This window comes from Peromyscus maniculatus, chromosome 1, assembly GCF_049852395.1.
Source record: "Peromyscus maniculatus bairdii isolate BWxNUB_F1_BW_parent chromosome 1, HU_Pman_BW_mat_3.1, whole genome shotgun sequence".
NCBI lineage: Eukaryota > Metazoa > Chordata > Mammalia > Rodentia > Cricetidae > Peromyscus > Peromyscus maniculatus.
In genome coordinates this window covers 192,572,406-192,587,735 of record NC_134852.1, presented here as the reverse complement: position 1 = coordinate 192,587,735, position 15,330 = coordinate 192,572,406, and the positions used below count along the sequence as shown (strand labels likewise).

The 15,330-nt window shown below is 46.7% G+C and overlaps 1 protein-coding gene across 50 annotated transcripts in view; it reads left to right on the top strand.

The window, feature by feature from the left end:
* Nucleotides 1–15,330, top strand: part of Sorbs1 (sorbin and SH3 domain containing 1) — a 238,680-nt gene that overhangs the window by 121,007 nt on the left and 102,343 nt on the right. For 30 of the 50 annotated variants that reach the window (XM_076563033.1, XM_076563034.1, XM_076563042.1 and 27 more), the window contains 4 exons: nt 3,643–3,697; nt 7,352–7,420; nt 10,667–10,762; nt 13,077–13,205. In XM_076563033.1, coding sequence (XP_076419148.1) covers nt 3,688–3,697; nt 7,352–7,420; nt 10,667–10,762; nt 13,077–13,205 — 304 coding nt within the window. In that variant the 5' untranslated portion in view covers nt 3,643–3,687. The remainder of the gene's footprint in view (nt 1–3,642; nt 3,698–7,351; nt 7,421–10,666; nt 10,763–13,076; nt 13,206–15,330) is intronic. The other 20 variants (XM_076563072.1, XM_076563070.1, XM_076563054.1 and 17 more) reach the window with 1 other exon arrangement.

Genomic DNA, 15,330 nt, shown 5'->3' with positions numbered 1-15,330 from the left:
AGCTGTGTGTGGCTTTGCCAGTGGAGTGAGTTTCTAGCAGGAGGCAAACAGCCCGATCGTAATTTGGAAACCAGCCAGCCAGCTCTAGCATTTTTAACTGGCAAGTTGTGGTCTTTAGATTTAGGCGACTGTTGAAAGGTTGAACTGACTTCTTCAATTTATTCTTATTCAGGTTTGATGTTTTACTGAGTTAGTAATATTTGGACCTACCCTAATTTGTGTTTGTTAATCTGCCCTTGTAAGAATGGTTCTTCATAAGCTCTTAGGCTTCTGTGTTTTCATCTTCTTGGTGTAAAATTCCTTTCAGTGGTTTATAACACACATGGATTTAACATTTATGAATTGCTTTAGTTTCAGTCTTATCACTAAGAGCCCTCAGTTCTTCAGTTTTAAGGTATAACTTTTGGAACAAAGTAACCTTGCCTGGCAGTTACTTTGTTTGGGGGATTAAAAGCTACCAGTTTATACTCTGCTGGGCTTAACAGTTTTTGTGGACAGGTTTGCTATTGTTTGAATGGGTTTGTGTTTGTAAGCAGTCTCTCGATTGCAGCTTTCAATATTCTTGCTTTGTTCTGTTTTCTTGGCATTTTATCCGTATGATGTGGAGGGATCTTTCTGGTTATGTATTTTAGGAATTGTAAAGGACAAATGTTTGGATGGCCATTTCTTTCCTCAGATATATAGATATTTCTGCTATAATTTAAAAAGATTTTTAAAAAATGTATGTATATGGGTGTGTCTGAGTGTGGCTGTGTGCATGTGTGTGTGTGTGTGTGCATATGTGTGTGTGGCCCCAAGAGGCCATCAGACCCCCCGGAGCTGCCTGACACAGGTGCTGGGAACCAAACTCTGGTCCTCTGGAAAAGTAGCGAGTGCTCTTACCTCGGGGCCCATCTCTCCAGCCCCTCCTTGAATAGCTTTTCTGTGGGTTTTGTCTGTGTCTTAGTTCCTTTTTCTACACTATAGATTTGTAGAGTTGGGCTGTTAATTGTATCCCAGAGGCCTTAGTTGCTATGGTCATAATTATATTTTATTTTTTAAATTGTTTGTGAATGCTATAGGCCCTCTGATAATCTTTCTGAACATAGTCTAGTATGTGGTTGATGTTTTCCACTGTGGTGTTTCCTTTTTCTTTAAGCTCCCCATTTTCAAGATTTGCTTGGTATTTTTCTTCCAGAATCTGTCTCTGCATTTGTATTTGAAGTTGTTGAATTTCTTACTCAAACCTTTGATTGACTTATGCGTTTCACCTGTCTATTTACTTGACTCTTCTTTGAGGTTTGATGATGTTGAAAACTAGACCTGAATTCTTTGTCTAGCATTTTACGTATTTCATTACCTTGGACTCAGTTACTGAGGTTACAGATGTTTGGGGGAGTCGTGTGACCTTGCTTTCTCACATTGCATTTCTGTGTTCCAGTTATGCATCTGTTGGGATGGCCCTATCCTACCTTTTTACATGGGAGTGTTCTTACTGAGCAGCCTTCTTGAGGGCTCAGTCCCCACTCCCTCTGGGGAGGAGAAAGCATGCTGCTGCTGGATGGAAGTACAGAAATGCAGAAGGCATGAGGTGTCCAGTGTGGGAGGAGCCAGTGGGCGCTCAAGGCCTCACTCTGAAGCTTGTAAATCACTGGTGAGAGAAATGGAAGAAGACCTGGCTGAAGGGAGAAGCCATGCTCAGTAGCCGGAGCACTCACTATTGTGAAAACATTAGTTTCCACCAGAGTGATTATAGAGCCTACAAAATCACAACTAAAAATACAACACTTTTTCTTTCTTTCTTTCCTTCAGGGGAAAAAATTGATGACCATTTTAAACGTCACATGAAAACGTTAAGACCTAGCTGGGTATACCAACGCTTGAGAGGCCAAGATAGGAGAAGCTCAGCAATGCTGAGACAGGTCTAGGCTCCATAAGGAGCTCTAGATTGGCCTGGGTCACAGAGTGAAATCCTGTTTCAAAAATAAAACAAACAGGCCGGGTGGTGGTGGTGGCGCACACCTTTAATCCCAGCACTCGGGAGGCAGAGCCAGACGGATCTCTGAGTTTGAGGCCAGCCTGGGCTACCAAGTGAGCTCCAGGAAAGGCGCAAAGCTACACAGAGAAACCCTGTCTCAAAAAACCAAAAAAAAAAAAACAAAAACAAAGACAAAAACAAAACAAAACAAAAAACAAACAAACAAACAAACAAAATGGGAAATGCAAAGGACTAAAAGTGGCCAAAAAGATTTTGAATAGGGATGAGGTAGGAACACTTGCATTTATCTGATTTCAAGATTATGTGAGAAGTAGCAACCAAGCAAGTGGGTTATTGGATGGAGATAGCTCAGAGGCTAGAGTCCCGAAGGAGACTTACACATCTGTAGCCATTTGCTTTTCAAAAGGGTTACACTAAATATGAAAGACAGGCACAAAAGCTTGCATATATGTGGTACCAGACGTAGAAAATAGTGAGGCCAAAGTAATGGTAAGTAGTCAGTGTTCCTAGGAGCTTGGTGTGACTTACTTGACTGTAAGGAGACACGGGGACCATTTCTGGGGGTGGTGGAAATGCTATAGGTTGTGACTTTGGTGGTAATTATAGGGTGTGTTTATTTGTCCAAGTGTTACAGGCGTGTGTGTGTGTGTGTGTGTGTGTGTGTGTGTGTGTGTGTGTTTACATATAGTCTCCCATCTGAGTACAAATCAGGCCCCAACCCTGCTTAACTTCAGATGAGACTGGGCATGCTTAAGGTGGTATGGTTGTAGACAGCATACCATCTCATACAGTGAAGACTAGCCTCAAACTTACTATGTAGTAAGGATGACCTTCAACTGTTGATCCTCCTGCCTGCACTTCCTGGGGTTACAGGTGTACACCACTATACCCAATTTGTTTGTCAAAACATATTAATACAGTTTGGTTTGAGCATCCACGTAGCTTAGAGTTTGCGTCTTTGGTTAGTGTAACCCTTGAAGCTCTGGTCTGATCTTCACCATCATCGAAAACGAACAGACCAAAACAGATGGATACCTTTCCTTGGAGACAAATGATAATAAAATGCCAGCACATTGTAAGCATCTCAGTTTGAGACTGTCTAATTCTGAAGGCTGCTCTCTTGAGCATCAGGGATTGTTTTTGCCCATAGGTGAGGAGTGCAGTGCCTAGGCACTTGGCCAGCAGTTCAGGCTACCCAGTTTCCATGATCAATTCCAGCACAGTTGGGCATGCTGCTTCACCTCCCTGAGTCTCGTTTGCAAACTCACACTGTGTTAGTGCTTGCTGTCATGACTCAAATAAATTATTTAAAGCACTGAGAACATTTCCTGGTACATTGTGAGCTACCTGTAAACATCCACAACTATATATTACCCTCTGATGATGATTTTTAACATTTACAAAATTGATGTTTTTAATTGACTTGTTGCTAGAAGAGATCTGGGATTGCATCTAAACAAAGTCAAGGTGACGAGTGAAGCTAGGAAGTCGCGTGAGATGCCCAGAGTCCCCAGATCTGAGACTAGCTGTGAGCCGGAAGCCTGGCCACACGGCTCGCAGTTCAGCTGTTTGACCAGGGGTTACAGTCTTTGCATTTTAACACAAACTGTGGGGACTTACCATGCAGCTGCCATTCAACCACCCCACTGTGTGCTTTTCTGCAGAGCCGTCCCGAGCTGCAGCTGTAGAAGACTTTCCCCGCCACCAGCATGAGTTCTGGTAAGTCATTTCAGACCCTCTCTTTCTCTTGTCGGAGCTACAGAACTGGGTGGCTTACTGAGATGTCCACATGCCTTAAGGTCCTCAATAGCAACGTCACTACTTACATTGCAGATGATTTTTCAACCCACACCTATGAAGAACTCTACCATACACTGTGTATGTCATGCCTATCTTATAAGAGCCCCCTTTCCTTTTAGTGGCATATAATCAGCATACAATAAGCTGCAGTTATTTTAAAGTAGACGTTTGATAAAATTTGGCATATTTCTACACCTTAGTTGTATTTCTTAATCTAGATGATTGACGCAAAGTACACAATTTAATCATAATCTTCCCCGGATGGGGACTAACCCAACACTTCCTTTATCCGGCTTGCAGAACAGCTAACTTATGCTTTCAAGAATCAAGTTCTAAATAAATTAACGTTTCAAGTATTTTTAGTCTTGGACTGGGATTGAAAGCTTGGAGTGGGGAAGGGAGAATGAGGAACAGATCCCTGTGCCTTATGCAGCTGAGACTTGTCAGTGTCCAGCCTGGAGACGTTTCCTTCCTGGAATTAGTTCCACCTTGGCCTCCTGCACCTGCAGGTGGGGATGGGAGGCAGGGGACCACGTGAGTATCTCATTCAGGGTCCTTCTAATCCTGCACATGGTGAGGGTATTTTCGGAGGCCCCTACAGATTACAAGGCCTTTTCCATTTCTTTACATACAGTGTTCATTTAGCCCAGTCCTGGGCCGTGTGGGACTGTGTGTGGTGAGGCCTGCGAGGGCCTGGGGTGGAGCAGCTCAAGGCTGCTCCCTTCCTCATACACTTCTTGTGCAGCTCGAGCCTGTGCTGGATGTGCCTTTGCGTTTCCTCTGTGAAGTGGGCATGGTAATAGCACTGCTCCATTGGAGTTTTTCTTAGACCGAGCGGAGCAAGGCTCTTAACGTATTGAGCACCAGGCCTACGCAAGTGGTGTCTTGCTGTTCCTAGCCCAGAATTCCTCCTTGCAAAGTGAGGTCTCTGGTTTGCCTTGGGCCCCTTTGATGTTTTTTTTTTTCTGTGCCAAAGTAGACACGGGTGCTGCTTACTGACTCAGTTTCTATTGTCGATTTGCCTTTTGGTTAGTTCTTTTGTTTTTAGACGCAGTGTCAGAGAGCCCCGATGGCCTTGCATGCTCTATGTAGGCAAGGATGACCTGGAACTCCTAATCATCCTGCCTCTGTCTCCTGAGTGCCGAAGTTACATGTGTGTGACATCAGGCCACATTATATGGTGCTGGAGGTGGAACCCAGGTGCTAACTCACACATGTTGTTAGCAGTGGTTTTGACAGATGCACCATGTCCCCAGTCCTGCTTTTGGCTTTTGTTGTCATTTATAACAGGCTGGGCCCTTTTCCCCGTTTCCTTTTAAAAACTAACAAACAAAAGCTTTGCTCTGCAGCCTGGAGTTTCTTGCTCTTCTAAGCCAGCGTTGCTACTCCTGACAGTTTTAAAGTCAGGAAGAGGCCAGGTGAGGATGTACCAATGCCCAAGGTGCACAGGATGCCCTTCCTCCCCTGAGTCTCTCAGACAGGTGCTGGAAAGGAACTTGACCCAGGGGCCCCAGATCCTAGGCCTATTGACCTACTAATTCTGTCTTGGGAATTTCTATATTAATTCCAAGGAAACAAAAATACTCCCATGAAGGTGGGGTGTGAGAAGCAGTACACTGTGTGTGTTTACTTGCTGTTGAAAGTGATCAGTGGGAGGAGAGTCGCTACATGGAAAATATTGGTTGCATCTTTAGTGGAAAGAACGGCAGTAAAGCAATGTATTGTTGTTCTTTCAGTTGCTCGTGGGCTGCCCCTCTCTGAGGGAATCACTGTCCTTGCAGGGGCTTGTTTCATTCTCCTGGAAAGCATCTCCCTCCACCCGCAAGGCTGGGCCTGGCTTGCCGCCTCTGAGATACAGATGGGGAAACTGAGCTTCAAGGAATTAGTCACCTGCGTGGGGTTGCCAACTCGTGTGGAGTGGAGGCAGACATGGGCTGCTGTACAGCGGCGTGATTGCTGCAGAAGCTGAGCTTTATTTGATTGTTGATTACTAAATACCAAATGCTTATTCCAGTTTGGTTGTTATGGTTAATTAAAAAAGGAAAGGAGGAAGGGAGGAATGTGGGCCTGGTGGATGCTCACAGGCAGCCCCCACCCCCCAAGTGGGCTCAAGGCAAGGCCAACAGTCAGAAGGACGTGATCAAGGTCAGGTGCATGGGGACAGGGCAGTAAAAGAGCATGCAATGGGACGCTGGAGCTTGCGTTTCCTTTTCTTAAAACTCCTCTTCTTCCACCCATTCTTGAAATGAGGGTTCAAGAGAGATTTAATGTCCGAGAGAGCGAGCCTCTGTCTGCAGGTTGTTGTGAGCCACAGCCGCATGCATCCTGGACAGTCCCTGCCGGCCGCTGTGGGGGAGGGCCTGCTCAGGTGCTGTAGAGGCCGCAGCCTGGCTGTCCAGTGACGAGTGTTTGTCAGATGCTCAACCCTAGGATAGGCTGGTTATTAAAGGCCTCATTATGACTTAGTTTTAGCCAGGTTTGCTAGTAGGGTGTGAAGTGGGTTGTAGGCCCAGGGTTTGAGGAAATACATAACCAATCAGGAAACAAAAATGCTTGTTTTAGTTGGGGAAGAAGATGGGTTGTAAGTGGGGCCGTTCAATCTCAGCTTAGTGACTGTTGGTAGGCTTGGCCTGTTGAGCCTCAATTATCTTATCAATAAAATTGCAGTTCCTAACTCCAGCTTCCAAGGACTGGACCTAAGGAGACAGCAAAATAGTCATCGTGGGTACTCAACATGGACTAGCAATCCTGGCAAAGCATGTTTAAAGAACCGTAGTTATGATTATGTTTGTAGCTTTATTGGCATTTTGCTGTTTGGGTTCTTTCAAGCACACTGGCCACATGCCCTGGGGTGGCATGGTCTTCCCACCCTCTGTTCTTTCCTGGTCTGTCTCCAAGTTCCCCAAAGTGATAGATGGGGAACCTACTGGACAGGAGGGGCTCAGTGTTGTCTGCTGCCGAGCAGAGTTCAGGAAAGTCTGAAGTGACACTGAGGTGTGGTGGTCCAGGTGAGGGCGGAGGGCTTTGTAGCCAAGGTCTGTGGATGAAAATCTCTCACGTACTCAGAGTTGAGACCAGGCAGGCAGCACTGGACATGCAGATGAGACTTCAATAGAAAAGGAGGATGGAAGGAGTGGTTAGGACACCAGGAGACACCATGGCCATCTCTGGGACAGTCACACAAGATTCTAGACTGGTAAAGAGGGGCAATGTAAAGGCGCTTTATAGGAACGACAGCCTGTCTTTGACAAGTAGAACTTGGGGTGCCATTTAGACACTTTTTAAATGTCAAGGAAGCCACTCCAGGGAAGCAATAGCATTTGTATCCCCACAACACACTTCCTATCCCCAAATAGCTTTTGTATCCTGTCTGGTTCAGGCCTTAAGGCATTCAGAACTCTCTCCTGTGCACCTAGGAGACTTGTCCCAGGTCTGAGGAAGCTGATAGGATGTGTGTGGACAGAGCCGTTCTGTTGGAGCAGAATACCTCAGCTTTATCCCCACCTCATACCACATGGTACTCGGATTGTTCAGCAGCCATGGTCACAAACCTTCTGTTCATCTTTCTTTCAGAATGTGATGTTGGAAGCTCTAAAACTGTTGTGAATGGCTTGGTACCTGGCAGCCATGGGCAAGACAAAGGTAAGGCTATTGAAGAGAAGCCTGGCTTGGTATCAGAAAGCATTTCTAGAAGATGCAGGACATGCTGGGCAGGGGCCATTCCCACCTTTCTGGGGAAGACATCATTGGCCTTATCTTAGGAGGCCTAGTTCCCATGGTCGTTTTCTAAGACCTGAGCTGTGGTCCTACTCTTCATGGGTCTGAAACTGTCTTTTTCCAACTGTGAGATGATGTGCTCACAAGGATGCTGGGATGACGGGTTAGATAGATGGTGCCAGGTAAGTGTCATGCCTGGCACATACGGCACTCATTGGCCTGGAATTACCTTCCAGCATACATGGCATGCTACCTTCACTTGTCATGAATGGGAACACATCCACAGTCCTATGAAAGAAATTATTTTAGTGTCTTTAGTTTTATGTATATCCTCTCAAAATTTTTTTTTTTTTTAAAGATTTATTTATTTATTATGTACACAGAAGAGGGTGCCAGATTCTCATTACAGATGGTTGTGAGCCACCATGTGGGTGCTGGGAATTGAACTCAGGACCTCTGGAAGGGTAGTCGGTGTTCTTAACCTCTGAGCCATCTCTCCAGCCCTATCCTCTCAAAATTTTAACACACACACACACACACACACACACACACACACACACACACACACACGCACACACGCACACACACACTGGCGGATTCAGTTAAGAAAGAGCTTTGTGCATGTGGACAAGCACTTTCCCACTAAGCTGCCTTCTCAGTCCTCATATTTTTTGGAAATTCTTCCAAATAGGCGATAGAAATGTGAACGAGTGGTGTGGTAAGAAGACATTTGAGAGGGCTGGAGAGATGCCTCAATGGTCAAGAGCACTGGCTGCTCTTCCAGAGGTCCTGGGTTCAAGTTCCAGCAACCGCGTGGTGGCTCACAACCATCTTTAATGAGACCGATGCCCTCTTCTGGCAGAAAGGTGTACATACAGATAGAGCACCTCATATATTAAATAAATAAATAAATCTTAAAAAAAAAAAAAAAAAAAGACGACTGAGAGCTAGGCAGCCCACTTCTAGGCCCCTCTCAGTTGCTCCATCTTAGCTACTGAGGACTTGCATTTTTCTCTTCTACTTAATAAATCCCCTTTGCTTTAAGAAACGAAGAAGATCTTGAGGTCCTGTTTTCCCAGGATACTCTCACCCCAGCCTGACGTCAGTGTTGTGCAGTATGAGGTGACAGGAAGCAAGTTGGAGTAATTAGATAAACTTAGTTCCAGCTCTGTCTGTGAAAAACAGGCATGCAGGGGGCCCTTTCATCTCTGCAGGTGCGAGTTCTCTTATCTACAGAAGAAGGGAGTTTGAGCGCAGTGTTTATTTCTGCATCCTATCCTGAGCTCCAGTGACTCCATGAACACTCATCTATCTGTGTTCTACAGTATCCACAAGGGAAGGCTAAAATCCCAGCATGGAGCATTGAAGTAAAAAAATAAATAAATTAAAAAAAATGCAGCATTTCCCAAAGTGTAATTTCAGAGTTTGCCATGTTTAGCCTTTGTAGTTTTCATCAAATGCATCCAAATACTCCCTTTGAGAAGGCAAGACATTCACTCAGAAAGAACCCCCTTGGAGAGAGAAGGCGGAGGGCAGAGATGGGGAGTAGGAGTCTGGTGGCACAAGGCTGAGCTCTTTGGAGACAGGAGGTCCGTGCTGTCTTGCTCCCCACCTCCCTGGCTTGCCTCCCTGCTCCACTGTGTAGTTCATGTGGGCTGTGTTCTTGGGGTCTTGGCCTATCTTGACAGTCTTGTACTTAGAGAATGTGGAGGGCCAGGGCTGTGGGAAGACTGCAAGGGGGTGTTTAAACCAGGAGCCTGGGAGGGACTTTCGAAATCTTGGGACTACCAGCTCCACTCTATAAATCTGTTTATAGGAGAACCTTAAGAGTTTTTGTTTGTTCGTTTGTTTTGTTTTGTTTTTTTGAGTAGTGATGGTTTGTTTCCCTCTGCCTTAGCAAGACTCACCTTTGGTGGGAAACAAGGAGATAGGTTTAAAGGTTTAAAGGTCATCAGAGTGGCTTACTAAGGTCACCAAGCCAGATAACTTAACTTCTCTGCACTTAAGAACAGAGTGACTGAGTGGTTGTCTTAGCCTCTTACTTCTTCCTCTGAAAATGGCACCCCAAATCTGCCCCCCACTTCAACACAGTCTCCCAAATGATTGTAAGGTAGTTAACAGGATTCCTGTGAAAGTCCATTCTATCTAGATATGTGTGGAATTGTCACTTTTGACTTAGTTATTGCAGACATACACTCCGTGCCTGCCGTATGCCTTCCAAAGCAGCAACATGATGGGCAGGAGGGTCACTGTCCAGTTTGAAGGTGCCTCCCATCCTCCTTCCTGCCTCCTTGACAGTCCCAGTCATGTGATGCTGAGTCAATAATCTCTTATTTCTAAGCAGTCCTACCCATTGGGCACAGTCCATTGGAGTCTCTTTGGCACCATAGCACATCTTTCTTTCTTTGCTGCCATTAAAGAGGAGAGAAGGAGGCCTCAGAAGAGATTTGGGGATGGGCCTACCATTGAGCTGGGGGGGAGGTCTATGGAGGCAAGGAGCAGGGTCTTCGCATCCAGCACTGTGTACTGTGCTGCTGCCCAGAGCCTTAATCATCCACTTGGACACTTGACGCCTCTTTTCCAGGAAAGGGTGGGCTTGAGCAAGACCATCTGTTTCCCAACAGATGGGGCTTCTGATTTGCCTGGGGTCAGAGGGTAATGACTGTCAGAGCAGGCACAGGATCCCAAAAGGTATGATTTGGGAAAGGCAACTGTGAGGGCTGAAGGGACCAGGCAATCTACGCGAATGTTCCTCTTGTTGCTGTGGTCACCTGCAGCCATGACCCTGTCCTCAAAGCCTAGCAGATGACCCACTATCGCCAGGGGACACCTTGTACTCTGATGGCGTCCCCTTCCTCTGCTTCCCAGGCCATCTGTGTCTCTGTAAGTCTCTTTGTCCAGAGCCTTGGCAAGCTCCTGGTGTGCCAGGAGGCGCCAATAAACACCGACCAGCTCTCTTTGAGTGATGGTTGGAGGAAGGCTTCTGCCGTCTTGGCCCAGAACCCTAAAGAAAGAAAGCAGGCTATTTTTAATGGCTGCATCTACTGCTCTTTGCATTGTTCTTTGAGCGTGGGCAACTTCCTTCTATTGTCTCTGCACGGTTCCTCGACTTGCCTGAGTGTCTCCCAAATGTTCTTTCTAGATGCACCGTTTACCCTTTTGTGTTTTCAGCAACTGCCGACCCTTTACGCGCTCATTCTGTTTCTGCTGTTAAAATAATTCCTGTGAAGACAGTGAAAAGCCCTTCAGGGCTAGTACTCCCTCCAGGTATCTCTCTTTGGGGCTGTTTCTATTGTCGGACCATTGCATGGTTTCTTCTCTTCTTTGCTTCTAACACCATGCTGTGAGCCTTAACCCTTGCATGTTTGGAAGGCATTTCCTTCCCCTAAGTTGTTTCCTTTCTCCGTGTGTGTGTGTGTGTGTGTGTGTGTGTGTGTGTGTGTGTGTGTGGTCTGCCTGTAAGCCTGTAAGCCAGGGAGTAGGAGAAGAATCTGAGGCTGCAGCCCTGTCCTCCGTGCTTTAGAAGGGTTAGTGCAGAAGCTGGGATGGGGCTGTCCTAAGACTTCTGTGCTAACACAAGTTTCTGGGAGAGTTCACCTGGCCTACCAGAGAACTTGTGAGTCACGCTGAATGGCTGAATGAGAAGCAGCTCCTGTAGATGTCAGATGCTGGTTCCCTGTGTGATACTCAGGCCATTCCCCAGAGTACTCCAACCCTTCTCTAGCTTCACCTACAGTTACTTCCTGCCTCCTCCTTCTCCAAGAGGCGGGGGTGTGCCATTCATTTGAGGCTCTGACTCAGAGTTTCCTGTAGACAAAGAGGGACAAGTGGAGCTCAGAAGTTGGGCAGGTCTGGCTGTGTGTCCAGGACCAGAGAGATGGGCTGTGAATTTGCCAGTTTGCCTCTCTCCCCTTTGAAGACCGTGGTCTGGTTTTCCCAATAGTTGTATCACACCAGCCGCTTACTCTCTTGGTGGGGTTAGGTGCTCCGTGAGTTTGCCACAGGTCTGTGGTGTGCTGTGGGTCTTGTGCTTTCCTTGTGAGGAAGAGGGCTGCTGGGGTTAGGGATTGAGAGCAGGAGGAAGGAGGCTTGGCCGCTTACTACCCTCGCCCAGGAACAGACATGGGCAGCACACTGAGTCCTGCCCGAAGACACACCCTGAGCTTCATCATCTCATCCTCACTGTGATAATTTTAGATCAGGAAGCTGGACTCGGAGCAGTTGAGGGTATGGGGGTGTGGAAGTGATTGTGGGGTTGAGCTTAGAAGTTGATCTGTGAGCAGTTTGGAGGTGTGGGAAGTGAGTGTGGATTGAACTTAGAAGCTGGACTCTGGGTGGTTTGGGGTGTGGGAAGTGAGTGTGGATTGAGCTTAGAAGCTGGACTCTGGGTGGTTTGGGGTGTGGGAAGTGAGTGTGGATTGAGCTTAGAAGCTGGATTCTGGGCGGTTTGGGGTATGGGGTGTGGAAGTGAGTGTGGATTGATCTTAGAAGCTGGACTCTGGGCGGTTTGGGGTGTGGGAAGTGACTGGAGTTGAGCTTAGCTGCACACAAGGAAACACTTGGCACATGTGCTCCATGAAATTTCGAGGTCTGCGCTGGTTTCCTGCCTCATCACTGATTTTCCTGAAGGATGGGCACCAGGCTATTAAAGCGAGCAGTCTTCTCTATTAACCACAGTGTCAGTTAGTTATGGTGAACCACAGTCAAAAATATTAAATGAAAATTTCTAGACATGGACAATTCCTCGAAAGTTTTAAATTATATGTAGGAAAAGACATTGTTTGTGTAGATTGAGTATTGTCTGTGGTTTAAGACATCCACAGAGGGACTGGGGACACATAGCCCTGGGACTGGGGACATATAACCCTGAATATGGATGACTGCTTTGAGAGTCTTCTTAAAGATGTCTAGGGTCTGGTATGGATCCTGGTGCTGCTGAAGGTAGATGGTTGGGAGTCTGTGTAGATGAAGCAGAGGTTCAGAGGACACTGTTGTGTTGCCCTGGGGACTGAGCCTGTCTGGCCACCTTCCTGGCTGTGTGTTCTCTCATTACGTCGGAGTGTGAGAGCTCCCATCCGTGAACAGCGCCTCCTCTGTCTCAGAGTTCAGGGGTCTTGACCAGCGGGAGGCTCACGCAGCATCCATTCTCTTGAGGACGTCCCGATGTGCCTCATTGCCTACGGCTCTTTTGTGAGAAGGGGGCTCTGTGAGCCTGAGAGATCTTTCACAAACTCTCCCGTGAGCCATGCCTTACTAACTGGCCAGAAATCTGCCTAACAACTTGAACTTCATTTCATAGAAGGAATGAGCCAGCTTCCATGGGGAACTGTTTTCAGCTGACATTGTAACTCATGCATTTACTCAGCACACACCATGCCTCTTCTCCCTAATCTCATGATGCTGCCACAGATTAATTTTCATTGGTCATAGATGGTTAGAGAGTAGTCATAGATGTACCCAGGTTCATCTCATTCCCCTGCTGTAACCATCTGCTAATGATAGAGCCATCTGCTAATGGGCTATCATGCAGCTCCCTCAGGAATCTTGGCTCTAACCTCTCCTTTGGATCTTTTCTTTCCAGACATGGACCCTACAAAAATCTGCACTGGAAAAGGAACAGTGACTCTTCGGGCCTCGTCTTCCTACAGGGAATCCCCAAGCAGCAGCCCCGTGAGCCCTCAGGAATCTCCGAAGCATGAAAGCAAGTCAGGTGTGCTGCCCTGGAGACTGGGAGGGAAGATGGCCAGAAGGGGAGGCGGATATCCCCGTGGTTCTCCAGGGCTGGGGAGAGGTTGTGAATTCATTAGCCACATCCTCCTTCTCCAGGGTCCCCAGGATGGTGACTTCTGTCCCTTCTGTGATGATAATTAGTGTGCTTTGGGTGAAGGCACAGCCTAGTGATCCCTACTTTAGTTTGGGGTGGTCCAGTCTCTAAACACTCTATAGGGCTGTCGTTCTCTCTGCATCACAGTTATCAGAAGTAGACAGGCAAGATGGGCCCAGCCTGCAGTTTGAGACTTGTGGTGCCTACTTGTAAGTCTGAGGAGGGGTCTTTGATTTGATATTTCTGACAAGTTCTGAGGTGACACTGTGGAGCTGGCCCAAGGACCATGTTTGAAAATGACTACAGGAAATGGGGTTTTCTTTTCTGTGGGAACTGGGAAGCTTAGCACAGTCTTGGAACCAGAGTAAAACGGAAACAGGGCTTGCAACTTTGGTACAGTGGGAGGCGGGTGTTGTGACATGGTGGAATTATGTAGGATGCAAATGAGTAATGCTTGCATCTACTGACTTCCTGTGCCAGCCGCTTATAATGGGTACCAAGGTAGATGCTTGAGAATGAGGCCAGACTAGGGTTCCAACACAAGCTCCTTAGAGGTATACCAATCCCCCTGGGAGGTCATCTTTGTTTTTAGGCCTAGGGAAGGCCGGAACAACCTCAGCACCAAAAGATGGCCAAGGGCTTCTTGGTCTTACTTCTGAGCCCATTCTTGATTACTGACCTGTTGCAGTTTGCAGTTTTTCTCTTCTCTGGGAAAGATGCGGGCGAGAAGAAAGGCGAAATAATTTCTTCAGAAGGCTGGAGGGTGTGTGGGAAAGAGAGATGATCCAAAGAGACAAGCCAGTGAAGCAGCTTAAACGGCCAGGCCATAGGCAACGGAGAGGGAGGCTTGAGCTCCCTCTAGTGGTTGTAGCTGGCACTAATACAGAACACAGTTCTCTCCACTGTGGCGCATGCTGTGGAACTACTGTGCTACAGAATTATGTGTGGAGTTGAGGTGGTCTAGGAAACACCATCTTTTGTCCTATGGTAATTTCTACAAACTTATTCCAATTAAATTTGGTGGGAAAGAATCCTTTTCAGCAAGTCTTTAACAGTTTCTTACAATACAATTACTTGACAGAACTAAGAGGAAGTTATCAGTCATGCACATCTTTTTTAATATTAATTTTATTTTTTTAAAAAAGATTATAGTATAAGACCAGGTGGTGGTGGTGCACATCTTTAATACCAGCACTCGGGAGGCAGAGACAAGTGGATCTCTGTGAGTTCGAGGCCAGCCTGGTCTACAGAGTGAGTTCCAGGACAGCCAGGGCTACATAGAGAAACTCTGTCTTAAAACAACAACAATAACAAAAATTATAGTATAATTTCATTTTCCCCTTCCATTTTCTTCCTCCAGCCTCACTCATAAATCCTCAGTCTTTACTTTCATTAAAATCATGGCCTCGGCCGGGCGGTGGTGATGCACGCCTTTAATCCCAGAACTCGGGAGGCAGAGGCAGGCGGATCTCTGTGAGTTTGAGGCCAGCCTGGGCTACCAAGTGAGTTCCAGGAAAGGTGCAAAGCTACACAGAGAAACCCTGTCTCGGGGGGAAAAAAAAAATCATGGCCTCTTTTTCTTTGTTGTTGTTGGTGGTGGTGGTGGTGGTGATGGTAGTGGTGTGTGTGTGTGTGTGTGTGTGTGTGTGTGTGTGTGTGTGTGTGTGTGTGTGTGTGTGTTTGTGTGTGTGTGTGTGTGCGTGTGTGTTTGTATTCCTAAGTATATGAATGCAGTCTGCTCTGTCTGTGTAATGTTACTTGTATGTATATGTTTTCTGGACTGACCCTTTGGTACTGGACAACCAATCGATCTGCTCTTCCCCGGGGGAGACTACTTCTGCCTGCTGCTTTCAGCATTCCTTAGTTGCCTGTAGTTCTTTGTCTAAGGTTAAGACCTCGTGAGCTTTTCCGCATCCACGTTATCATATCTGTTGGTGTCGTCCTCATGCAGGTCATGTTTAGGCAGCTATCTTGGCGAGACTTCATGGATATAGCATCTCTGACGATTCTA